This window comes from Ciona robusta, chromosome 4 (genome assembly GCF_009617815.1).
Source record: "Ciona robusta chromosome 4, ASM961781v2".
NCBI classification, from domain to species: domain Eukaryota; kingdom Metazoa; phylum Chordata; class Ascidiacea; order Phlebobranchia; family Cionidae; genus Ciona; species Ciona robusta.
The window spans coordinates 5,735,147-5,761,033 of record NC_143238.1 but is presented as its reverse complement, the minus strand read 5'-3'; the positions used below and the strand labels follow the sequence as shown (position 1 = coordinate 5,761,033).

At 34.8% G+C, this 25,887-nt stretch overlaps 3 protein-coding genes across 3 annotated transcripts; all 3 read right to left on the bottom strand.

Annotated features, from left to right (window-relative positions):
• Positions 1–65: 65 nt before the first annotated feature.
• Positions 66–12,559, bottom strand: LOC149737057 (uncharacterized). Its single transcript, XM_089875951.1, has 22 exons — positions 12,420–12,559; positions 12,094–12,283; positions 11,738–11,870; positions 10,913–10,985; positions 10,116–10,221; positions 9,339–9,476; positions 8,656–8,802; positions 8,286–8,500; positions 7,634–7,812; positions 6,750–6,923; positions 6,314–6,528; positions 5,708–5,921; positions 5,178–5,357; positions 4,686–4,823; positions 4,020–4,199; positions 3,615–3,712; positions 3,154–3,259; positions 2,856–3,001; positions 2,146–2,356; positions 1,795–1,920; positions 1,456–1,598; positions 66–891 (listed from the first exon to the last, which is right to left on the bottom strand). The coding sequence occupies exons 1-22, from the start codon at positions 12,457–12,459 to the stop codon at positions 516–518; spliced, it is 3,528 nt and encodes a 1,175-aa protein (XP_089732077.1). The 5' UTR covers positions 12,460–12,559; the 3' UTR covers positions 66–515.
• LOC149737056 (oxysterol-binding protein 1-like) lies at positions 12,535–16,380 on the bottom strand. Its single transcript, XM_089875960.1, has one exon. It carries the CDS (start codon positions 16,193–16,195, stop codon positions 13,874–13,876), a length of 2,322 nt encoding a protein of 773 aa, XP_089732086.1. The 5' UTR covers positions 16,196–16,380; the 3' UTR covers positions 12,535–13,873.
• A 137-nt stretch (positions 16,381–16,517) lies between these two features.
• LOC149737055 (atrial natriuretic peptide receptor 1-like) lies at positions 16,518–25,882 on the bottom strand. The gene is made up of 14 exons (XM_089875959.1): positions 24,757–25,882; positions 22,255–22,327; positions 21,802–21,904; positions 21,288–21,455; positions 20,830–20,975; positions 20,350–20,546; positions 19,741–19,896; positions 19,416–19,596; positions 19,131–19,302; positions 18,596–18,757; positions 18,355–18,485; positions 17,833–17,978; positions 17,570–17,664; positions 16,518–17,298 (listed from the first exon to the last, which is right to left on the bottom strand). Exons 1-14 carry the CDS (start codon positions 24,833–24,835, stop codon positions 16,672–16,674), a joined length of 2,436 nt encoding a protein of 811 aa, XP_089732085.1. The 5' UTR covers positions 24,836–25,882; the 3' UTR covers positions 16,518–16,671.
• Positions 25,883–25,887: the final 5 nt, after the last annotated feature.

The window sequence follows — 25,887 nt, the reverse complement described above, 5'->3', positions numbered from 1 at the left end:
GTTTAATTGCACCTGGTATAGGGTGGTGGTATATGAAGCTGTTATCGTAAATAAAAAACTGCCGATTAATCAAGATTGGTTTATTGCACCATACAGCAAGTGGCATAAAATAAAAAAGAGCTACAATTAATTACGAGCATGCAGAGATAATGGTGTACCTTTCATTGTTTAAAAACATTTGCTTAAAATAAAAACAAGTACTTTAGTGGCTGTCACCGTAATTAAATCACAGCGTGCCAAGGTTGAATTTCATGCAAAAATATAATACACTGGGAAATACTTGAAACTGATGCGTCGTTGATTGAATTTTAAAAACCACTTGATTTGGTATATATGGCGGAAAGCAGGTCTGCAGTTCAGCACGATGCAAAACACTAAAAGCACAGGAATTCTTCGTGATATGGCAATGTACCTCTTATAAGAGTCATATACAAATGCAGAAGCAAAGCAGAGATGTGTAAGCTACAGGGTTTTGTGTGTGTGTGTGAATACTTTCATCCATATACAAGGGAACATCACTGGTTTGTGGTGTTACTTGTACTTAACATATTCATAAACCTTTTGATCCTTGGTTTGTTACGATAAGTTCTCATAGCAGTTTTCACGGACGACACAATAGTAGCGTCTTCAACCCCGGTCTCAGATTTCGCGTCTGCTTCACATGACCTCGAACTTGACCCCAACGAGTTTGAACCTTCACCCTCATCGATGACCTTTGACCCTGCTTCTACTAACACTGGGAGACTCAAGCTTCGAGATGGGACAGAGTCCTCATCATTTTGCTCCTCATTTTCATCCTGCATCTTCTGAGCATCCATAGTCCACCGAAGTATGGTGTCCGGATCACCATAGCTACCCGAGCAAGATAAAACCACAGAATCTTCTTCTTTCCTGGAGAAATGTTCAGTTTAAGAGACAACCATCTTTTTTTACTTATAAACACAAAACAACTGACTACATTTAAATCAGCTTGACTATACAAGTTAAAAAATGCATTCCAAAAATCAATTTGTTGACTTTTACAATATACTTGTTAACTTTATTCATGCGTTAACCTAACACTGGTCACTGCAACACATTCCACATGATAACCTTTTTCAGAAGATTACAACTCAGTACTGAAAACCCTGAACTGAATAAATATACCTGACACTGAAAACACTAACCCTTGATCCTAGTTAAAGGGCAAATACTGATGCTGCCAAATACTAACTGCCTGAGCCTGTCTCAAAAAGCAATATAGTAGAATAGGGGAAGATGGGACACCTTTAGCACAAAATATTTAAATATTCTGGTCAGTTTTTGAAACAACGGTCCATGAGAGTCAGGAGAATACAGTTTTATAATTCTTTAAATGTTCTTTGTTTACTACTAAATGCAACAAGAAAATAGAATGTAAAGTTGTCCCATCTCCCCACCCTACTATATGACTATAACACAATATGTATATCATACCTGCTTTCAATTAAACATCGTATTGGTTTTGTAGCTGCATTAATTGTGTTTTGTAGATTAAAAGTGATTTCAATTTCATGTGATGGTGGTGTATCACATGATAATGGATCATATGATTCATGATCAACTGGTGATAATACCTCCTGGGGAAATAGACAAGGAAAACATGGAAATAGATTGCATACTGGCTAATATAATTGGCCTTAAAAACATTTAAAAAACAAATTATCCCACAAAATAATGAAAAATTCACCCAACAATAGAAAGTAACAGAAATTAGGTTCCATAATGCATTTTTTAGGTTTTTGGGAGTAAATCATGTTTTTAAGAAAAATATACCTGTTTTTGTAGTTGATATATTTTGATTTTACCGTTAGCTGTTCCCACCCATACCATGTCGTCATTAAGTAATAGCATGGATGTTACTCTGCATGGACGCGGTGCACCAAGATCCCCCTCGTCTGGCTAAAAAATTGTTATTTTGGGGTTTTAAATAACAAACTTTTTTTTAAATGCAATTTTAAAACAGCACAAACATTAAACAACTTTTGTAAAAAGGGGAAAAAAATCAAATTTTAAACTATAAGTTTAAACAAAAAAACAACTTTTAATAAGGTTTTGAAATAATTAAGTTTAAACAGAAAAACAATTAGGAATAAAATGTTACCAAACAGAAAACCTAATTCTTACCATCATGGGATATGTAGAAGCTAATTTACAATCTTTAGACACATCATACACCAGCACAGCGGGGCTGCTGAAGGAAATTGTGCTTCGTAGTTGTAGAACATGAGAACCACGAGTGGCAATCCAAACATGCTTGTTATCGTTGGTTAATTTCATTAGTGATACATGCTCCAACTTTGAAGATATGAGAAAGAAACCATCAGTCTCATTTGTGCTGAAATTAAGTTTGTTGTCAGTTGTTGTTATATTCTGCGCATCCGTATTAGAATAATAAAGTTTAAAATATCATTACTTTGGGTTTAACACACATCGTCATAGGCCTAACAAAGCTAACATGAATATACAGAATATGTATGTATACCTACGAATGACATGATACCTTATGTTAATAGTCCAGGTAGACATAATAAAGAATAAAACAATATAAGGCATGTGGTCCAAAAACTACCCTGATTTTAAATGTAGGCGCCTATGCACACTCTACTATATCAAAGAACGCTTTTCTGCAGTACCTGTCAATTTTGACTTTATTTTAGTACCAAAGCCAGTGGCTCAGCAAGACATAAAATAAAGGGGGGGGGGTTTCAGTCTACAAATATGAGGGGGGGAGAGGGTTTAAATTACCAAAATAAAGTTTTTAAAGAGGGGTGTGGCGGCTCTCCAAACCCCCTGGCTGAGCCACTGGCCAATACCATTCAATCCTACCAATTTACCCTGCATTGATGATATAAATAGCAGGTCCGGATGCCACCCATACCACCTCTTGTTCAGGCAAGCAACATATACACGTAGTTGGTCGTTTGCTTAGTTCTAAACTATCAACCAACGATGGTTTATTGGAAAAACCACTTTCATCAACCTGTAGAGTTTAATATCACACATTGATAAACAAAATAAATAAACTAGATAAATTTTAGTGTATATAGGTAAAATAAAAAAAAATAAAATAAAAAAACTAACCGTTTTCTTTAAAAAGAATATTTTTAAAAGAAAAATATCTTACAGTCTCACCTTTAAAACATGTAGTTTTCCATCAGCAGTTCCAGTGTATAACATTTCATTCATTGATGATATAGTAAGGACAGCTTCAGATAGTGACATGCTCCAACATATACAACTGTACACGTATAATATTTAAACACTCTATATATATAATAATCATAGGTGTATTTGACTGGGACATACTTATGTTCAGCATATTAATACAAGTTTTTACTGAAGAAACACACATATAATATATGAGTTAAATGTACATATAGTAGGTTGGGGTAAGATGGTTTATGTCTTTAGTCACATTTATCGTCCCATTTGATGAAAAACAAAGAAGATTTACAGGATTGTGTAACTGTACCCGCATGAATCTAAAAAATAGTAGAAAATACAGAATATCATGCACTTAAAGGTATCCATCTTACCCCACATTACTATATTGTCATATTTATCAATAACAGGTGATATGAAACATGCCTTACCATTTAGAAAGTGAATAAGCTTGTAATTGTCCAGTAAACAAACCAACCAATATGACATCATCATCGATGACTGTCACTGACATAATGCAACTTGTGATCTGCAACAAAACATATTCATATTAAAACTGGTATATATACTTTCTAATAAACTGGCATATATACTTTCTAAATAATTTAAGTTTTATAACAAAACTTAGAATTTTAAACTTAAAAAAAAAACCTCAAAAAAAATCTTTCAAACCTCAAACTCAGACTAACTCTCCGCACAAAAATATAGTTTAAAATGCTTAAAAAGTAAACAAATAACCACTTCTTCAAAAGCAGCATAATAACTTCTCAAAATATACAAATTCAAATTATGTTTTTACAAAAAAAAAAATTATACAAATTTAAATCTCAACTCACAGGCAATGCAAGTAGTTCCGCAGCATCTCTCGCGCAATCTGAGATGTAAATTCGTGAATTTTGCGTCATTCTGTTGCTTGCTGATAGCAAGATGAATCCACTAGGTGTTGATGTTGCACATTCAAAGTTCCATTTATCCTCGTTACGAGGGAGGATGTTGCTATCTTCAAAATGATCAAGCTGTAAATAATAAAAGTTTAAAATTTACAATGTTTTGTGACATAATAGGCCTATTCCCCTTGTGACATAATAGGACTTGAGCCTGGTTGGTTGTTGGGCCTATATGTTCCATGGGTAATGAGCAAAATCTGGCCTATAAATGCTGTCTTATGGTTTATTATTCTATTCTGTATAGGGGAAGTCCTTGTCCTTGGATTTCAGCCAGATTTAGCCCATTACCCTAACACCCTTGTGTGTCCAAAGTGAAATGCTCTGGTTTATTATACACAATGTCTGACAGATTACTGTGGCAGTCAAGTATTTATCTGCTAAATATTTACAACCGATGCTTACAAGTTACAAACTATATCAAATTTACAGTCTTTAAGAAAATCCCCAACTAGATTATTTTCTGCAGCAAATCTAAGGCGTTTGAACTTGTGAATTCTGCTGTCAAAAGTCAGCATTGGTTTATGAACACGCATGAAAAAGTTTCCAACCACCCACCATCATCATCCTTTCATCATAATGTCTTCGTTGCTGCATCTTCTTCTCATGCTCTTCAATCAACTCAACTTCCAATTTTGCTCTTTGCTCCTTGATCTCACTCCATGATGGGAAATGGTGGAGGCCTTCAAACGCTTCCTATTCAAAGTCCACACACCAAAATAAGACCACAAAATGGGCAAATAATTGCTTGATAATATATATTCAAACTATAAAATATACCGTATAGGAGTCTTCTATATAACATTGGTTTGAAATTAAGCCACAAATAAAGTTTAAAAAATGTAAAAAAGGAAAACTATATATAGTTATTACTCGGAACTTCAGAAGTAAATTACTTGGAACTATCACATCTTATCATTTAAAAATAAAGTAATAATAAACAATTAAGGCCCCAATCCTTGCCCAAATGCTAGGAGGTTAAGGAACCACGACGCGCCATAGTGTAAAACCTCACCCTGCAGAATAGAACATACCAAACAAAAAATTCACCTTGATTAGTTGTTCTGGGTGTGTACATAGCTTTGGTATGTTCTTAATTGCATGCAATAGATGAGAAGGTTCATGTAACTCGAGCAGACGGTCTTCAAACTGCTTAAGTATGGCACAAGATACGCGGAACACTGCTTCATGGCCAAATGCAAGGAAACAATCCCATACACGAATAAGAGTCTGGTGGATTACCGTAAGGTGAATGAGCATTACACTGATTAATAATAAAGAATACAGAAGCATTTATAAGCAACAAATAAACAGTGCTTGATAAATTTCACAAGAATATAAGATTTTTTAAAGTTTTCTATGACTTTTTGTAATAAGTTACCGTCAAACTGTAGTTATGGCACAATTTGCTCCGTTAGTTTTTCCAATAATGATGGAAATAATACATGCATATGTTGCATATCACTATTTAAGAAAATCATTAATATCCAATGTTAAAACATACTACATCGATTTTTAGAATCTAAAAAACGAGACTTATCATTCAACAAACTATCCCTTTTATTTTACTAATTCTTTACCTTGAATGGCAAACAGTCAAAGAAAAGTCCGAGAAACCATCCTGTAGTCACGGCTGCAATATCAACTTCTGGGTACTTGGTTAGATGGTCGTTTAACTTTGGTATTTCAAGTGGGATGATTTTCTGTAGGACGTATTGATCTGCCAGCAAACCAGCCAAACCATTGCGATAATAATCCTCGGGAAAAATCACTTCAATTACAGCAATAATGAACCTGGGATAAAATAAAAGGACTTTAAAGACTTTTTTGAAAAAAATAGTTCCAGGGCATAAAAATGGGGATAATTTTAATTGTTTTAAATAGACAACAATAAAAATGCAATTGATGAACTAAGAATGCATTTGATTTACCGATACCATGAATAATTTTGATTAATAAAATATTCTAATATATACTTGTATGTTTATATTACTGATATCATAAATATATATATATATAGTTTAAATAAAAAAATTACAGTATATTCCTTTATGAACATTTTAATTAGGTTTTTTAAAATATATAATCTAAACCATTTTTTTTAATTTACAAAAAAAATATAAACTCTTTATTTTTAAAATTACAATCTAATTTATTCAGTGTAAATTTCCGTCTGCCAAACTCACCAGAATGCATCAACTTCCTGAAGGAAGAGAAGAGACGCTCCTGCGAGAAAGTTAAACCCCTGGCAGTATCCGATCTTCGGGGCATGGATGCAAAATGCAGTGAGGACTCTAGTAAGACGATCACGAAGAGGTGAATCTTGTGTGGTGAAGTCCCGATTACCAGGCATGGTACGTGGGACATCCATCATTATTTGTTTAAAACTTTTTGAGAAATCCTGAAAAAATTTTTAGATTGTCATGTGTAGTGTACAGTACAATAATAAAATAGAAAAGCATGAAATGTCTTAGCCAAGGTGTTTCAAATTTTTAGCTATTACTTTAGTTTCTAAACTGTCTTGGCACACAGTTTAAGTATTAAAACTGTTTCCAAACTGAACTTTTTTGAGTGTCATCAGCCGTCACTACCATTTTTTAGAAAAACATAAATATGACATACCCGGTCCAGTTTATATATTTCCTGGTGTTTAAGAAGTTCTTCATAGTAGCTATCCCCTCTCCCTTGTTTTATCTCAAGCACATAATAATGAATGAACTTCTGCCATATGTATGAGCGGTAGTGAGCAGGCATGCATTGTAATATCAACTTCTGCAGCTGGGGCGTCACTTCAAACTGAGAAAATATGATGAGGTTAATTCTATATAATAAAGTATTTATATGTAGTAGGGGGGAGAAGGTGACAGAAAATAAGATACAAATATCCTGATCGTGTTTTAAACAATTAACAAGTTATATGGAAGTCGTGAAGATACGGTTTTAAAATTTATTGAATGTTCTTTGTTTACTACCAATTGGGACGAGAAAATAGAATGAAAAGTGTTCCATCTACTCCCACCCTACTATAATACAATAAATACATTAGTGTAAATGGTGTAAGTAAGATTGATTTATAATCTGAAATTCTAAATAATATTAAAATTACCAGATACAGCTTTAAAAAATTAGTTTTACATTATTTTTAAACATAATATTTTAAAACAAATATGTAAATCTACATTCTTTACTTTTAAACCACAAATTATGACAAAGCCTCCGTTATTAAATACCACACGCACAGCTGGAGTTAATCATTAAAAATAAGCGTCTGGGATTTCAAAGTAAAGCATCCTGGTTATATTTACATAGGGATTATATTCTGATTTACGTACAGTACCACGCACCATCAACAGGACTGAAAAAAATCAACATATAACAATATGAATGAAGTTATATAAATTATGGAAGAGTTGTAAAATACCAACACATGTGGTAACACTTCTTTTCCTTTTTAACTTTTTTTACTTTTGTGTATTTATTTTTTTATTTAAAAATAGATATCCTACCTTTTCTGAATGCTCATGCATAAAAGATTTCCATTTTTTGACTAATTTTTGATTTTCTTCAGATGCATCAAGAAGTGCATCATATGCTTCAGTAAGATGGCTACACAAATACTCAATTTGTAACACTTCGTTTGGTAAGTTGTGGATAAAGCCAAACATGTCTGTGTGCTCAGTTTTACCTGGAAAGTAAATTGTAAATATAATGCTTTATTTTACTCTATTCTTCATGGGTGGGACCTACAGCATGGCACATTAAGGTATCAGAGATTTAGGTCAGAGTTGGCCTATCACACTTACACTTGGGTGCTACAACATATTGGTGACCAATGGCAAAAACTGTTGGGTGTCTTTTTAAAACACCACAGTGCTGGAGATAAACTATAATATTTGGTTGAAATATAAAGTGCATTTCTGGTAGTGTGACTAACAGTATGTCCACAACTCTCCATACAATTGTAGAAACAAATAACAAAAGTTAGTTACAGCTTGAAGTAGTGGTATAACTGTTACATGGTGCTACAAAATACAATAAAAATGATTTAACCCCATTAATAAAAGAAAGATACAGGTATACAAATTAAACCAGACAGAAAAAACCTTTTTATATTTACAGCATTTCTTTTGATTATACATTACAACAAATACAGCTTACCTAAAGTGGGAATGCTACAGCCCAGAATCCGATCGTTTTCTGATTTCATAGTTTTCGAAAGATTTTTCAAATTAGCGACGTGTCGATTGGGTTCGGATACCATGAACCTCACGTCTTCCTCTACATCCACTAGTGGGTGATAGACACAATGGCCCATAACACTGACATAATCACGCTGCGTTCTACGCAGTTCAATCGCCAATTTATCAGCTTTTCTAAAAATACAAAAAAAATTAATAAATTGCTAAACTTTTATAAAAACATTCCGAACTTCCTAAGAATGAAATAAAAAATATTACAAACTTTCCGGAAATGCAAAAAAAACCAATATATATAAAGAATGCCAAAAGCAATAATTATTCATTCTTACCTTCTTTGCTGATGAGCTTGGTCTTTGTACTTCTGACACATTTGATGCAGCTTTAAAACTTCTTCATTAAGCAGACAGTTTTGCTCACGGTATGATCTAGCTTGTTCCTCCATGTTATGGTAACCTTCAGAAGTAACCGCCCGACTTCTGCAGATAGATATATATAGAAATTTTAAAGTTCGTGACAAAAAGTGAACATCATAGTTTCGAAACACAATAACTGTTCTGACTGGATGAAAAGTTTACTGTGAGTCAAACTACATGCGCACATACAATATATAACTCATGCACTGCAAGTATAAACACATTTGAACTTTGAAATAATTTTAGTCTAAAAATTTTTCTACACTTTATAGTGCCATTCTACATAAAAAAAAAAAAAAAAATTTTCATTTGTTTCTAAAACGTCTGATTTGTTAAAGTGCATGCGAACACACCTTTTTATATAGACCACCGTGAACCACAAACATAAAAACATGTGAATTTTAAAGCAATTTCAACCTTATAATTATGTTTCAGCACTGCTTTTGAATGAAATATCAATTAGAGTTTAAATAAAACTGTTTAACTTTATCACATTTTATTATTTAGTTTAAACGATTTGAAATAAACATTTTAAGATTTATTCATGTTTTGCAGATTTTTTAAAATTTATTATTTATTAGAAAAAAATACCAAATTACTTTTCGTTTGTTTCTTGGTTGTTAATCTGGTCTTGAATTTCGAATAATTGTTGATCTCTGGACGCGAGAACTTCCTGGTAACTTGTGATACGGTCGCGACATTTGGTAAGTTCTGCTTTTGCTTCAGATAACTCCTTACTGAAAGAATAAGAAAAGATTTTAACCTATAGGGTTTTTATTCTATATGGTCGAGGTCGTACAGTGAAGAAAGATAGCCTTGGTCCCTTTTCCTACTCAGGTGTAGGGTAAAGGTATACGTATATTCTTTGCATAAAAAAATGTACATTAAAATACAGTTTTTAGATATTTAGAATGTTTATCACCGAAGATACAGCAAGAGGCCCTTTTAAACCATTGTATGCACTTTTACCTAACACAGGTTATGTATTTATGTGGCTGGTATGATTTTAGACTTTTGTATGACAAGTTATAGCCATGGGCTGAATTCGGTCACAGAGTTGAACACTGAATTACATTCAGTTATTCACAAAAATGAGTCACTTTAAAAAGGAATATACACAAACGCAGTAACCATTTGTTGTTGACTTGTTGTAATAAAATTATGTACAGGTTTATTCTTCATAATATTTATACGCTTGGACAGATTGTTTTAAATGCATTACTTAGAGAGCAAAAATGAAAGTTAGTGAATTTGTCTTTATTACCCCACTTGAATATATTATATATTTATAAAACATTCATGTACCTTTACACAACATATTAATTTCCATATAGTGCATCATATAATCAGACTTACACATAGGTATTATTACTCACGATAATTGGAATAATGTTCCTTGTTCATCCATATTACTCGATAAGGAAACAGGGGAAGGATCGGCGGGTGTGATCGGGTTGTCCCATTCATATTCATCCCCATGACCTGGGTGTATCATGATCATGAATTCATGATCATTATTTTGTGAATGATATATTCCACACTTTGTCAAGCATGTTTGTAAAAAGTATAAATCGGCATACATCATAAATTATGTTGTAAACATAGGCGCCAAACTTTCTAGAATGCAGGGGAGGCAGGGAAAGTTAGAGGAGCATTCCTTTAAAACACATTTGATGCCAATGTTTACAAATAATGCAGTGCAAAAAAATTTAGGGTAGGCTGGCCAGCTGCTGGCCTGTAATTGTAGGAGTGGCGCCTATGGTTGTGATTGCTTTGTTTCACACTTTGTCAAGCATGTTTGTGTAAATGGATGAGTTTTAGTGAGTCAATAATTATGATTTATGGCTATGCTGATTATATCCTAATCAGTCATCATATGAATTTACATACGCATTTGATTCGTCAACTAAAAACAACATGTGTAAGTACTGAATAGGCTATTATAGCATAACGATAACCTTATAAAGATTACTGTTTAATTCATTACATTATACAGATAGATTCACAGTCTGTGAAATCATTTATTATCACATGACCCATATACAATAACATACTTTAACACAAAGAATAATATTTAAGAATTTGGCTTTGGAATGTGTACACTTGGATTGTTGGAAATATACACTTTTATGTCTAACTGGATCACTACCAAGCTAGTAGGTATTAAACTTACCGTTCGAATTTGAATCTAAAGGACTTGGTGGCATAGACATTTTATACGATCCACTTTCTATTGAAATTGAGTCCTGTGATTTAATCGTTAAATTAAATACTAAAAGAACTGAAAAACTTATATTAATATCCCTATATACAGAGAGAGAGATAGAGCATGTTGCATGTATAAATAAAACACCCCCCTACAAAAATACCCGAAATAAAGATACAAAAACCATTGTTACACTCACACAGTCACAATTACACTCAAAACTGAAGTAGTCATTAAACCACAAACAAAACCTATTAAGGTCAATGAAAATCAACAAATCTAAGCTGAACCTAAAATAAACTGTTTGTCTGCTAAGCTGTTTCTTAATGAAGCAAAATGTGACCAAAAGATAACTGGAAGAAAAAAATATTGATTAGTTAGCTGACAGTTTATGGATATTTTAAGGGGTTTACAGTTTTGCAAATCAATATTACTGGATTATCAAAAGTAAAATAAAGCTAATAATAAAGCCAGGAACAGCTAGACTGTAAGTAGATGGATAAGCACCTTTTTAACTCAATCAACAACAATAAAAGGCAAAAAACAATTTATATAGATAACAATATTTCCCAAAAACACATTCTATTTTATAACACCATAAATCTTTATACATATATTTATTATGTATAATAAATAAACACAACATTCCGACCAAAATGAAATCACTAGTAGTATAATTCCTTATTATTCCCACTTTTACTCAAAACAGTATTAGAGTAAGAAGTTTGAAATGTTGCTCGAATTTACGGGGAAATTATTCTAAAAACTCATAAAACCTGTTACACTACTTACTGTATTTGAAGTCTTGCGTTGAGTTTTCTTAGGAGCGGGGGAAACCCCATGTGCGATACTTCGTGTGGTTTGAATTGCTGACACCCAATCTTTGACATCATCATAATCTTCTGCCAGCATTACCACATTGTGTCTGGAATTTAAAAAAGTGGCAGTTAGTAAGAATAGCTTAACAGTAATGACCTTAGATGATCAAAATTTGTTGTTCAAAAAATACGAAGATAACAGAAAAAAGAAATAAAATTGGGTTCTAATATAAATTCATTTTATAGCAATGTGAACTCAACATAATAGTAAAATATAAGTAGACATTGCAGTACATTGCTATAGTTAACTTGTATTATTGGTATAATTACTTGTCACTAATCAGTTCAAATTGATAGTTCTCCTCTTGGTTAATAGTCACTGCTGAGTGTCTCAGGTCAAAAACTACGTCCGGTTTCGCAGTTCCCGTATTTTCATCTTTATACCCGCTGATGGTGCAATTCTCGTACAAAACAAACCACAAGCGATGCTCACGAAAACCAGCAATACGACCAACTAACCCTGTGGTAGAAAATGTATTTGGCTTTTATGTACATTGATTAGGTTCTATCATTATATGTATATAAAAAATTAAACGTAAACTAGGTTCCATATGTACTAAGACAAAAACATTTAATAAATTGTTGATATTTTTTACCTCCTTTCTGCCTGTACTTTAGCCATCCTTGTTTGGCCATCAGGAAACAGTAAATTTATTTGTTTAAAAGCAAGAAGCACCTTATACATTGCCCTTTCTATCTACTAGCCATGACCTAGAATTTGAAGCATAAAGAAAAACCCAACCGATAATAAGTTTGCATGCTACTAAACACAGCATAGGATATTTCCATAATGATGAAGCAAAATATTTACTAAAGTCTTTTAGAGCAAGTACAAGAATCAATGAAATATTACTGGCTTACATAGACGCCAAACTTTTAAAAATGCAGGGGTGACAGGGAGTAGGATGAGCATTTCTAAAGAACAAATTCGGTTTAACTGTTTACTGATAAATGCATTGCACAAAATTCCAGGGTAAACCTGCCCACCTTGCCACCCCAGGTTTGGCGCCTATGCTGGCTTACACAATTAAACTTAGTGATAGAACAATTTAGTGGCAACAGGATTAAATTTGACAATTGAATATATAACTGCATTCTTTCCACCAAAATATGAACAATTGCAGGGTACTCTACACCAAACAAGATTTGAATACAAATTTTAACTGCTGCGATTTAAATAGATGCCATTTGTACACACACAGCAAGGAAAGAGTCTGATAAGGGGAAATAAGAGCCACAAAAGTTTAATCATGAGTGCCATATAATGGTACATTTGGAATAGAATTAAATGTTCACAAGTTGTACATTTAACATGTAACACAGTTGAAGTGATATATACTTTTCAGCATGCTGGTTGAGCATTTAGATGTAAAATCTAAATTAAAGTTTATATTACAACAGAAAAGGGATCTTATAAAATTAAAGCTCTGATTTGAACAATGACTATGCCATACAAATTTTAGAAATGAATATAGAATCAATTATTTGCAAATTGAGATAGCATTTTAGCCTAAAGCAAAATGAATATTTTATTGAAACAGTTTTTCAGATGCCTACTAACCACTGTCAAGACATTAGTGGTTTAATAACCAAACATAGAATCACAGAATAGTTTGTAGGATAACTTTGACTTCTGCTTAAAAATGTTTCACACTTTCAATCACTTAGACCATAAACCCAAATTAACTGTTATCGAAATAAATTATTTTGTTGAATCAAATGTATTACAAGGCAAGATTTTTACAACAGAAGACAGTGATATACATGAAGGAGGGAAAAACTTGTTTGGTGTAATCAATTCTTCTAAACAATATTTGGCTGATCAATTAGTTTATAAGCATTTAAAAAGAGGATTATGTATTGCACTCGCTTTTATCCTAATTCTGATAAAGAATTAATAGCCTACCTTATGCCAGCCATCATTTTGTAAAAACTTTTGTTTCAAACTATGGCAAAGGGTAAATAATTGTTTTCACTGGCAATTTTTTACTCAAAACAATATAAAATATACTTTTCACCATTATTGCACTAATTCCCACAAACATTTAATTTAGGGAGTATTGTTACCGGTTTCAGATTGTTCATCAGAGTCATTTTGTGGTAGCTCGAATATAGTTGGGCAATCAGACCAATCCTTGGCTTCTTTCCTATCCCAGTATGTATTCTTAAACACATGCGTTATTTCACCAGTAAAAGGACATTTCTTAGGTTCAAACCACACAGGTTTGTAAGGTTCAACTTCTTGTCCCATAGCTTTCTTGGCAGCAGTTTCCGCCTCTCTTCTCCTCCTTCTTCCTCTCTGTGCGTCCTCCAATCTCTGTTTAAGGTCATTTGCAAGATCCCAATTCCCTTCTTCCATTGTTCTTTGATCCGGCCGCAATCTCGAATCAGTTGGAGCAACATCTGGTTCCTGCTCATTTAAAGTTACAGCTAGATCAGTGAAGAAGTACATTTTCTCTGCGCCAACAGGTAAAGGATGTGTCTGCCAAAGCTTTTTGGAAGGGAGCGTCTTATACAGTGGCTTGGACTTATTTGCATTGTTTACCGTTACAATCTTAGCACAATCCATCTGTGCATCCCACGTACCAGACACCACGTAATGAGCCAACCCTTTCGCATCAACCACCACACCTGATACTTTCCGTGGGGTTTCCCTTGAAAAGTAACTGTAGGGAAAATACTTATGCTTACACCTATCACCAGTAGTATGGTTCACCACCTCAGCATCACCAGACTGATCCACCCAGAGCTTCCCTACAATAATATTATGCACAGTGGTGGTAACTTTCCTCCAAGTGTAATAATTCCCGCTTTTATGAAATTTAAGATGAACAACTCCTGTTGGGGTGACATTTAAATACTTTCCGCGAAATTTGCTGACTAAGGTGATTTCTTCCCAATAAGACCACCCAGAATTTTGACTTTTATTCACAGAATCCACATGCATTGCAGCAGCTGGGGGATGATGGCTAACCTGCTCACAAATTACTCGAAATCCAAGATCATCTCTTCTGTCCAACTCATAAGTTTCCCCCAATAGTGGATTAAAAGGCTTCCCAGTTCTGTACAAAGTAGTTGAATACATGGACACGGAAAAGGCAACTACATGAGCCATTTGCTCCTGAGAAGTTGAGCATTTTTCCGCTCGATCCAAGATGCTTGAATACTCTAAATCTTCCCCCAAACGTTGTAGCATTGAGAGAGGCTCATTGAAGTTTATCGGCATTGGTATTTTGGACAAATCTTTCCCTATACAATTTTTCATAATGCTCCACAGATTAACACTGTAGTTAGGTTTATCCTTAATGCGCTTTCTTCTCACTCGTTTTTCCACATTCATCCCAGGAATCTTGTCTTGTTCATCAGATGCAACTGGGGCAATAGAAGAGCCATTCTGCTCTATAGAAGAACTGGATGCAGTGCTTGGGGTTTTCCTATGTTCTTTTACAAACTCAGTTGTAAATCCTTTATCCGAAGCATCAACAAATTCATCTTCGTCATCAGAGGCGGCTTCGTCAGATTGCTTTGACTTGTTATCTTTATCATTGCTCCCAGGGTCGGGTCTTGGAGGTCCTGTACCAGCATGTAGAGCACGTTCTAAAGTATTATGTTGCTTAGCAAGTGTCTCAACTGTTTCTTCAAGCCGCAAACGCTGTTCTCGCTCATGAACAATAGACTTGTGCCAACGCTTGCCTTGAGTTTGGGCAAGTTGTAAGAAATCTGAACAAGCATTAATCATAGCTGTTGATGTAATACGAAACAAAGTCGCTCTTTCATTAACAGTTTTAATTCGACTTGACAAGGTAGAAGAATCGTTTTGACTAATAAGGTTATTTTCCAAGCTCTCTAGATCGGATAATGCTCTTTGAAGTGCCCCGCCGTGCTTTGAAATTAAGTCATTACAAGTTTCTAAATCATCTAGCTTCCCAACTAAAGATCTCAAAGTAATGCGCAGGTCGTTCTTTTCCATTTCAGACTGTAACAATGAATCAGAAGGGCCAGGATTTTCGACAATAACAAGACTATCCTCATCGGATGAATCATCGCTTTCCGCAAGACGCGTTGCTTTAACTTTGGCCAACTCTAACGCGGTAATCCATCTTTGCCTCTCGACTTCACTGCTTGCTTTTAGGTGGAACGTTTGAGCTCCTCCATTAGATATCATGAAATTATGGGAATCCTCAGTTACAATAAACGAGCCTGCTAAGTTAATGGTACCTCTGCAAGTATGCGCCATTTCTGCTTGCGATCTATAATATGATAATAATCCATTTGACAAAACAAACCACCTCCGCTGATATCCCTTTATATAGTTGGTCCATTTCCACAGCCATCCTTTAAAATGGTCCGATTCCGTTGGTTTTTCAGACATGTTATGTTTAATTTACGACAGGATTCTGTAAATATGAAACAACGCTGTTACAGGTGAGTTGGCTAGGCAGACCTTGAACAATTATGAAAAATATTCAAACTGTTTTATATCCCTGTGCTCTGGGCAATTATAACGAAACATAACATATCTTTGTCAGCGCAAACTTTGTTCAGCTTACGTCTTCTGCTGATTTAGGAATCTGTCAATCAAATCATTCGCCGATGTCACAATTTCATAGAAATGTTATAACTCTTAGGAAAACGGGGTGTAGTGCTTCTGTTGCGAACATTTTAAACACATAAGGGATATTCTGGCCTAAAACCTACCGTAGAGGACACAAAATGGGAAATTGTTAAGTATATGTTGCGAGTTTTATTTTGAGTGGTCACAATACACAGTAACACGATTGTATTTTTGTAAACTTGCATTGGATAAAACACATAAAACCCTGATAAATATAAACGTGCGTATACAAATTAACTGTTGGTATCATTATCAAGAGTTTCATTATCGTACGCCAACGACACACCACTATCCCTGGCGGTGGATATTTCGCTAATCGAGAAGATTTCCATTGAGATATTATGGCCAGTTACTCCACTCCTCCGCGTTCGCCTTTTCGTCCCTCCTGTTACTGTATTCGTATCTACGTTTTGGAATTTCTTATAACTCACATCGCTCTCTAAAGTTAGGGCGTCAATTACAGGCTGAAGTACAGTGCCGGATCGCCGGCGTTTCATATGATTCGAAAGTCGAGATTTTCTGTATCTCGGTGGGCAGTGACTTGATCGTCGCCTGTTGCCGCTATATCGGAATTCCCCGGTTACCAAGTCACCTGAGTGACTAGTTCGAACGTTATCGCTTTCGTTTTCATAGGAAAAAACGTCATTTGTTTCTGGTAAATCGTCCGACACTAAACCAGCGTCTGACGACACACTCATGTAGGAAGAAATGCTCTCTGTTGCTTCAAGTGACATTACTTCTTCATCCAACGGCCGCAAGGACGTGTCAAGCGAATCGTTAAACGTCATAGACGACTCATGTGATATGACGTGTGGTGAGGATTCGCCAAGTAGCCACCAGGTTTCCCAGTCACCTAAACCCTGCAATGGCCTTTTGTTTACAATATGAATACTAAAAAGTAAATCATATGGTAAGGTGGGGGAAGATGAGATACTTTTCACTCTATTTTCACGTGCAATTAGGTGTTAAACAAAGAATATTATAAAAATTATAAAACCGTATCCTGACGAGTGACGACTCCTACTGACCGCTGTTAACTGTTTAAAAAACGATTAGATTATGTGCTAAAGGTGTCCTGTCTTACTAAACAGTACTTAAAAAGTAAATCGTATCTAAAATCTAAGACAATACCTTCAAATGAACAAGCGATCTCCGTTTTCTCAGCAAAAATGAGTCGAAGTTTTCCAAAATTTTATTTGTAGTGGGTGACACATGTATTTGTAGTTCTGTGAAAAAATAAAAATCTGAAACGTGCATAAAGAAACGACCTTTTTTCCCCAACATGACGGGGTAATGACAGTGTCCTACACAGTAGACACACACCATGAAAGTGTCCTACACAGTAGACACACACCCTGATTGCAATACATAGGCTATTTGTTCGTTTATCCAACCTTTCCCAGTTTGTTCCATCCTGGCTGCAGTATTCACTGTATCACCAAACAAACAATATCTTGGCATCTTCATTCCAACAACGCCAGCCACAACTGGACCAGTGTGAATCCCAATTCGTAATTTAAGCCTCTCATTAGGTAGATGCCTAAAACATATACTATATAGTAGGGTGGGGGAAATATGGGACATCTTTTTTTTCTGTTTTCTCGTCCCATTTTGTAGTAAACAAAGAACATTTGAAAATTGTGAAACCGAATCGTCACGACTTTCATAGACTGGTGTTAAATGTTTAAAACACAATCAGGATATTTGGATTTCATGAGCTAAAAGTGTCCCATCCTCCCCCATCCTACTATATGAATCATATTGTTTGCATATATGGCATTAAAAAGAAACAGTATACAATGCGTAATTAGGAGTGCACATTGTTTATTATTTTTGTTAAAATAAAAGGAAACTTAAATAACAAAATAATTAATTAAATTTAATTATACAAAAATATAAATGGCTGATTTACTCACTCAATGACAAAGTTATTTGACACACTATCCTTTAGTGACAAAGCCATCCTTGCAATTTCTTTCACATGATCGTTTCCATTGCGCTGTGGTAAACCAGATACAACCATGTACGCATCGCCTATTGTTTCAACCTGTAATGAGAAAATCAACAGGTTACATTTATTCATTCAAAACAAAGTTTCCATAGTGACATACCGATTATTGTAAGAAAATTCCTAATCTAAAACATATTTTCACCAACCTTATACACATCAAACCCATCAATGATTTGGTCAAACATGGTGTATAGTTCATTCAGCATGCGAACCACTTCTAACGGTTGACTTCTATGACAAATGTTAGAAAAGCCAACAATGTCACTGAAATAAACCGTCACACTGTCATAAGATTCTGGTCGTACATCCTGAAAGTTAAATAGTTTAAATTTTAAGTGAAGTTGTTTTTTTGTTTCGAAAATATTTTTTGTCACTGTCATGATTATGCAACCTTTGTGTATTGTTTGCAGCTGATGCTGCATTTCTTTCATGCAATTGTAGTGATAAGAAACCTATAATTTGCAACACACTTCACTATTGATAAGCATGACCTTGTTAACCAAAGTTTAGTGAATGTGCAAACAACTTTGCACAAAAACACTTCAAGTTATAATAACTATCGACAAAATAAACATGGTGGGGAAAACAGTCTGTTGACAGATGCATTTTAAAAATACACTCTTGGTGTTTGCTATATGCTTAATATTGCATTACAAAGTTGACTGTGCCAAATTTACTTACAGAATTCATCTTTAGTCTTTCAGCCACCATTTTAGGCAACATTTGGTATAAAAGACTGTCAGATTTCTCTTTTTCTGCTTTGAATTGCTCTGTCTTTTCTTCCACCTTCTCTTCAAGACTGTACGAATATTGCTGAAGTCTTTGAAACAGACTGTCAACAAGGTTTGTCTCTCTACAAAAGAATTTGTTATAATGTTATACAGAGTAATTTTTTAACAGGTTTTAATTCTGCTATCTTTAAAAAATAAAAATTTATGGTTGATGTTTGGGATGTTATTAGCATACCTCTGAAAGGAAGTTTGCAAGTGCTCAAGCTCATGAAAGCCTGGTCTATCTTTTGCTTTATGAGCCCAACATCTTTGAAGTGTTTTTCTCCATTGTTGATCAATTATGACTTCATCATCGTCTTCCAATGAAGGACGGAACGGTTCTTTGTTGTTTGATGACATCACCAATTCGATGATTTCTATCAAAAAAAATAATGTATATATAATAAAATATTTACTTAAAAACTTGTTTAGTTAACATGGTTCGTTAATATCATTACTTTTACAATAATTTTATGTGTGAAAAAACAAGTTCAGTTAATTTTTTTACAATGGTGTGTTACCTTCATGGCTGTATTGCTTGTCTTTTCTGTAAAATGGTCCCTTTTGAACCAATATTTCTTGAACAATAATTGCAAAACTATACACGTCACTTCGTTGAGTCCCTTCAGGGGGAGGTATCACAGATTTTAATATCTCAGGTGCAGTCCACAGTTTTCCTAGAAATGATCAATGTACATAGTAGCTTATAGCCAGGTTGGGTTGCATAAATGAACAAATAAGTTGATTGGCATCTGGTGCTTTGGTGGGTTAGTAATGTTTACTTGTGTTGATTAATATAACATGTGATTAGCTCATCAAGCTCATGCTCAAGAGCTGTTTAACCAACGCACAGTTTTAAACTTCCAGGGGGCATACCAGTTTAAGTATATGCAAATATGTGCAAACAAAATTAGTAATTACATATGGTTAAAGAAAAAAACACATTTCATTTGACACTAAGAAAACACACAAATGACATTAAGAAAAAATACAAACACATTAAGCACAAAAAAAATTACACTGAAAAGGTGATGTATATGGTGACACGTGACAGTGTAATAACAAAACTGAAATAAGCTTAATACATTAGCTTATAAATTTTGACGTTATTTGATGAAACACTCACTTACGACTGCTTGCTGTTTTTGGTTCTCCCTGATTTTTTTTGATGAGCTTTAATCGTTGACTGATGAGACCAAAATCAGTCAGCTTCACCATAAACCGGCTGTCAATCAAACAATTTGAAGGTTTCAGGTTCCCGTGTGAGCGCAATGGACTACGGTGAAGGTAGAGCATTCCTTTTACAATATCAAATATCAAGGAATTTCTGGGGAAAAATAAAGCCTATGCTGTTATTGTTTGTAGAAAGTTTTAGTTTTGTAAACAATGTTGAAACTGTGTAAACGGTAAATTTAAGAATTAAACCTCCAACCACTAGTCTCTGCACATAGATAACTGATAACCCCTAAATACCAACCTATAACACTTTCCACCAGTTTAATCTGTAACATACTGGAGGACAAGTGTCTTTGGGCAGTATTGTTAACATTGCACAAACAGAACCGGAACACATAATATTTTAATCCAACGAATAGGTTAAAATAACTTACTTAAAGAAATCATCCCATTTGTCGTGGTGGTCAAACAAATCTTGCAATGAACCTCTTTTGCAATATTCAGAAAGTATTGAGGTATATTGTCCTTCATAATTTGCACCGTAAAACTTGCATACATGGTCGTGGTTAAGCATAAAAATCTGTTGAATAAAAAATCAGTTAAACTCGAAGTAAACATGCGGTAATTCTGCAGTCAAATAAAATAGTAGGCAAGATTATCACGTGGACGCAAAACCAGTTGAAAAATGGCGGGGAAAATAACAATAGAGTGACGTCATAGAAATAAATTTAAACCAACCAATTACAATTCTGTATTCTGAGTTTAATAAAATGATAGCATGTACATTCATTCGTCTGTTTTTATACCAACAGGGTCGAAGCATATATAGTGAACCGACCGTTAGGTCCTTGTGTCTTGGTATGATATTTTTGCCCATTCGGAATTTAATTACCTGGTCTAAATCGCACAAACTCGGCCGCTCCAGCGAAATTCTTCGAGCTTTCAATTTCTTAACAGCTACAATCCTGCCTTTGTAGAAAGCGGTTGTGATAAACTCTTTACCTTTGCAGTCTCTTATTTGTTTGTGGGCTTCTATAATGTCGTTGTTGGTCGCGAGATTCTGCGCAATGTAAAGGGTTCTGAATTTACAATGGGCAGGTAAATTCATAAGTATCGAAACATTCAAATAAGTATCGAAACATTCAAATACAAATACAACTTTATGGGGCAGTTTACATATGGTACCGTAGGGAAGATAGAACAGCGCCCGAATCCTACTTTTCCTGAACGTGCTTTGAACAATTAACTACGCCATTTTAGACTCGTAAGGCTTGCGGTTATATAATTCTATAAATATTCTTTGTTTACTACCAACTGGACGAGAAAAGAGAATGAAAGTGTGTTCCATTTTACCCCACTATACTATATTGTGTAAAGAATCGATAACAATATGCCTTCACACGTACCTTAGTTGGAGTGGTAGCAGAATCACCCGCTTTGCCCCACGTTATGTCTTTCATTTTCACTTTCCACATTGTAAGACGAGAATTTTGTTCTTGTTTATACAATCTGTTTGTATATTTGGCTCATAACTATTTAATATTTACCTTGAATATTAAAGTTTGATAGCGATTTACGTTGCACGCGATCAAACCATTAATCGTCGTACGGGTAGGGGTAAAATCGATACTGTTGTGGCACAGAAAATACCCAGAATAGCCTAATAGAGTTTTTGAACATTAGCAACGGTCCATTACAGCCGTTGGAACACGCTTTTGGAGTCGTAGGGAAGCAATAAATAACAAATGAACGATAACAGAGAATAAAAACATGAACCGTTTAACCTACTTTATATTCGTTGTCAAATACGGTAAAACACTTAAAAGGGTAACGGTATCGCTAACATTGCTGTATTTTACCTGTAAATAAATAAACTGACGAAGGTTTGAATCAAAGCCACAGCACAAAGTGCTCCGATGACGTACCACAGCTCTGGAAAATAATAACATATTAATTGGTATGTGTGGCTATTGTGAATAGACTACATATATAGTTCTGTGGGGTAAGACGGGACATATTTATTTAGCACTAGCAGCCAAAAAACGTGAACAATTAAGTTTTGTCGGGGTCGTGAGAACACGGTTTTATAAATCTTTGAATATTCTCTGCTTACTACCAAATGGGACGAGAAAATAAAAAAAACAATGTGTCCTATTTTCCCCCAACCTACCATAGTTTTCCGTTACATTATTCCGTAAGAACTTATCAAGGTTACTTACGCTGCACAAACGTTACACATATAGGCATTTGGGCGCAGTACGTCGTGAATTATGCAATCTCTTGTATCAGCCGCCTGTGTTGCGAAAGTTTAAAACCAACGTGTATATATTTGTATTGATGCCAAAGTGTTTGCTATCACGGTATCATTCTACACGTGACCTCAATGTAACCCGTTATAGCAATGTCGCAATATAGGGTGGGGGAAGATGTAACACCTTTCGCCAACTTTCTTGACTCATTTGGTAGTAAACAAAAAACATTAAAGGGATTTTAAACCTTCACGACTCCCAAAGGCCATTGTTAATTGATTAAAATAGAATAATTGGATATTATGTGCAAAGGATGTCCCGTTTTTCTCCACTCTATTATATTAGCGCGAAATTGGGCAATACCGCATTTCTGCATACCGGACATAGCGGATTACTAAATTTATACGACGTTGTTTCTTGTGTTATAGGGTTGCATTTATTGTAAACCAACAACGCTATCAACTTCTCATGTTTGTCCAACAACGCCGGGTGTAGCTAAACAAGGTAGTTTATAATGTCCATTTACATAGCCTTAACCAAGTGCTGACATGGCGATATACTAACGTAGCGATTGGCAGGTTCTCTGCGCCATTTTGCTGGCCTAAATGGGCGTTTATATTATTTAAACAAACTGTATATTTGAATACATTGTTGCATTAAAAACACGTGCTTTTTTCTCCTTAAACATATTTCAATTTCAACTTTAAAAGTCTCCGTATCTATCAACACTAAGCTTATGTGAAAATATAGTCCGATTAATTACTTTAAAAGTAGGAATTTGTTTCAATGATAAAATGAACGTTTTAAAAGCAGAAATTTTGTTTCAATGATTCAATGAACGTTCCTACGATTTAGGCGTGCTTATATTGTCGCATGTATAACATGATATATGGTCGAGGAAACGCGGTCGTCATACTGTTGATACAGATATTAGTTTTAATTGCAATACAAGCCGCCAGCACACTGCTATTAACCGGAAAGTCAACTTAAGTCGGCTTACCGCAGATTTGTAGGGAAATTACAGCCAAGCGCGCTTGTACGCCATTTTGTAATAGACAGTTTTGTGAATTCATCAGCAAGTACAGTTTTTAAATTTTATAAAGTTATAGTTTTTTACTAGTTATATCATTAACAAAAATACACAACGTCGGGTGACTTTTATATATCGGTATACAAACGCTCCGGAAATAATAGCCGCACTCTACTGTACAAAATTATAACGTGACTCATTTAAGCTTGTATCGAATTTTTGTTAATTATATATATAGTGTGATGGGGGAAGATGGGACACCTTTAGCACATAATATCAAATTATCCTGATCGTGTTTTGAGCAATTAACAACGGTCTATGGAAATCGTGAGGATATTTTTTTATAATTGTTTGAATGTTTTTTGTTTACTACCAAATGGAACGAGGAAATAGAATAAAGCGATGTCCCATCTTGCCCCACCACCCTACTAAGTGGTGGTGTCAATCCAAAGATCAGAAAAGTGTTGCGAATATTGATTAGTTAATTGTATTTTAAACATATCATTATAGTTTAATGATACGTTGTGTGGTGTGGGGCAATTCTTTCGTGTTATACACATAGTACGTGACCGCCTAACGTAAGCTTTATTTAAGCAACTTATATATACACCTTTAGGCATTCCTATTTGTATTACACAACCGTTTTAAACATAGTTCCCACACACTAAGTTCGTATGTTTCATTTTATATTTCGTTTGTATAATGTGTTTAATCAGTTACGTGGCACGGGAATTCCAATTTCGTTTGTTTGCTGTTTTTATTTATTGTGTCATTATATTGTTTTTATTGCGGTTTCGGTCCATCGGTTAACGATAGATAATAAATGTCATATATTTTATTGTTTTGCTTCAGTTGTGACCAAGAACAAATTGTATATAAAATTAATTAGAAAATTCTATCTTTTTGGTGCCGTTTAAACTGAACATCAGACGAAGAAACATGCAGCGCTATTCTCTTTACAAAGTTTTACCGAAACTAAAATCAGGTTGGATATTTTTAATTTGCTTTCTGGGAAGTTGTTCTGATAAAGCCCGGCGAAAATATAATTGGATAATCTATTTTTAGAAAAGTTGAAATTTTACCTCCTTGGTCCGGGCACTTCTCGCAGACCGGACACGCCAGTGAAAGTTGCGTGCTGCTGTGCTCAGGTGTCCCCGCCATCGTAATTTGTCACAAAAATTTCATCATTTGTCATCAAAGGCCTCGCGTTGCTATTTTCTGTGACCAAAGAAGTGATTATGACACTGCCCAGCGATTGTAGGACCGCAAAAAGCAAACATTGATCTCCAAGAAAAATTTCATTATTGGTATTGGTCACCAAAAAATGCAATAAATCTATCTTCGTCTGCCTCATATGACGCTCATTCTGTCACCGGGTAAATGCCAACTCACGCTACTGCTAATATGTAACATGTATACCTAATTCCCATACGTCCGACGTTACTATTTGTACATACATCCCTGCTAATTCGCCTGACAATGCTCGGTTACTAATGTACACATTAGGCGACGTTTTTACACGCGAAGGATAAGCCAGGCTTAATAGAAACACCTCATCAACGTTACTTAAACTTGGCTGTGTGCCAATGCCGATACCATGCCCTTTTTATTGTGTGTCGTCACTTGCGATATATAATGAGCACAAAATGTAATTGGCAGATGTCTCACGCTTCGCCATGGGCATTTCTACTTTGGCCTAGCAATTGGAAGGTGAACTATTTTGCGGTTGCTACCACGCCATTGACTTGTAATATACATTTGTGGGTGTACAAAAGGTCACCGTTGCTTTAATACCCATATGCGGTAGCAAATGTTGCTATAATTCCTGCTGCATACGTCTTGACTGCTGTGTCTACGCGCGAAGATAGTAATTTTGAACGAATTCTCTTTATGCTTGTTTAACCGCAATCTTTACATCGAAATGCCCCTGTTATTTAGTAGCGCAAACTCGAGAGACATTTTAATTAACTTGTTTGTAGTTTTGGCCACTGTATATATATAGCTTACTTCTTAGGCTATCTACGTCAATGGTAGTACCGTTAAAATACGTCATAAGTCTCGACAAAGTTCGATATTTACGTCACTTTTCTCTACGCAAACCATACATTTTTCCACGTCTTCCTGGCCGCTAATTACCACAAAGTAAAATGACGACACCAGATTAATGTATTACAGACATGACTATTCACTTTAACAGACCGCAATAGACGACA

What these genes read in the sequence shown, in the direction of transcription:
- LOC149737056 (XM_089875960.1), bottom strand. Translation starts at nt 16,195, where the DNA reads ATGTCTGAAAAACCAACGGAATCGGACCATTTTAAAGGATGGCTGTGG.
- LOC149737057 (XM_089875951.1), bottom strand. Translation starts at nt 12,459, where the DNA reads ATGGCCAAACAAGGATGGCTAAAGTACAGGCAGAAAGGAG. An exon ending in CGGAACTACTTGCATTGCCT is followed by an intron (nt 3,713 to 4,019) that starts GTGAGTTGAGAT and finishes GTTTTGTTGCAG; the next exon opens with ATCACAAGTTGCATTATGTC. An exon ending in CGATGTTTAATTGAAAGCAG is followed by an intron (nt 892 to 1,455) that starts GTATGATATACA and finishes ACATTTCTCCAG; the next exon opens with GAAAGAAGAAGATTCTGTGG.
- LOC149737055 (XM_089875959.1), bottom strand. Translation starts at nt 24,835, where the DNA reads ATGGCGGGGACACCTGAGCACAGCAGCACGCAACTTTCACTGGCGTGT. An exon ending in AAATGGGATGATTTCTTTAA is followed by an intron (nt 20,547 to 20,829) that starts GTAAGTTATTTT and finishes ATTTTTCCCCAG; the next exon opens with AAATTCCTTGATATTTGATA. An exon ending in ACCAAAAACAGCAAGCAGTC is followed by an intron (nt 19,897 to 20,349) that starts GTAAGTGAGTGT and finishes GATCATTTCTAG; the next exon opens with GAAAACTGTGGACTGCACCT.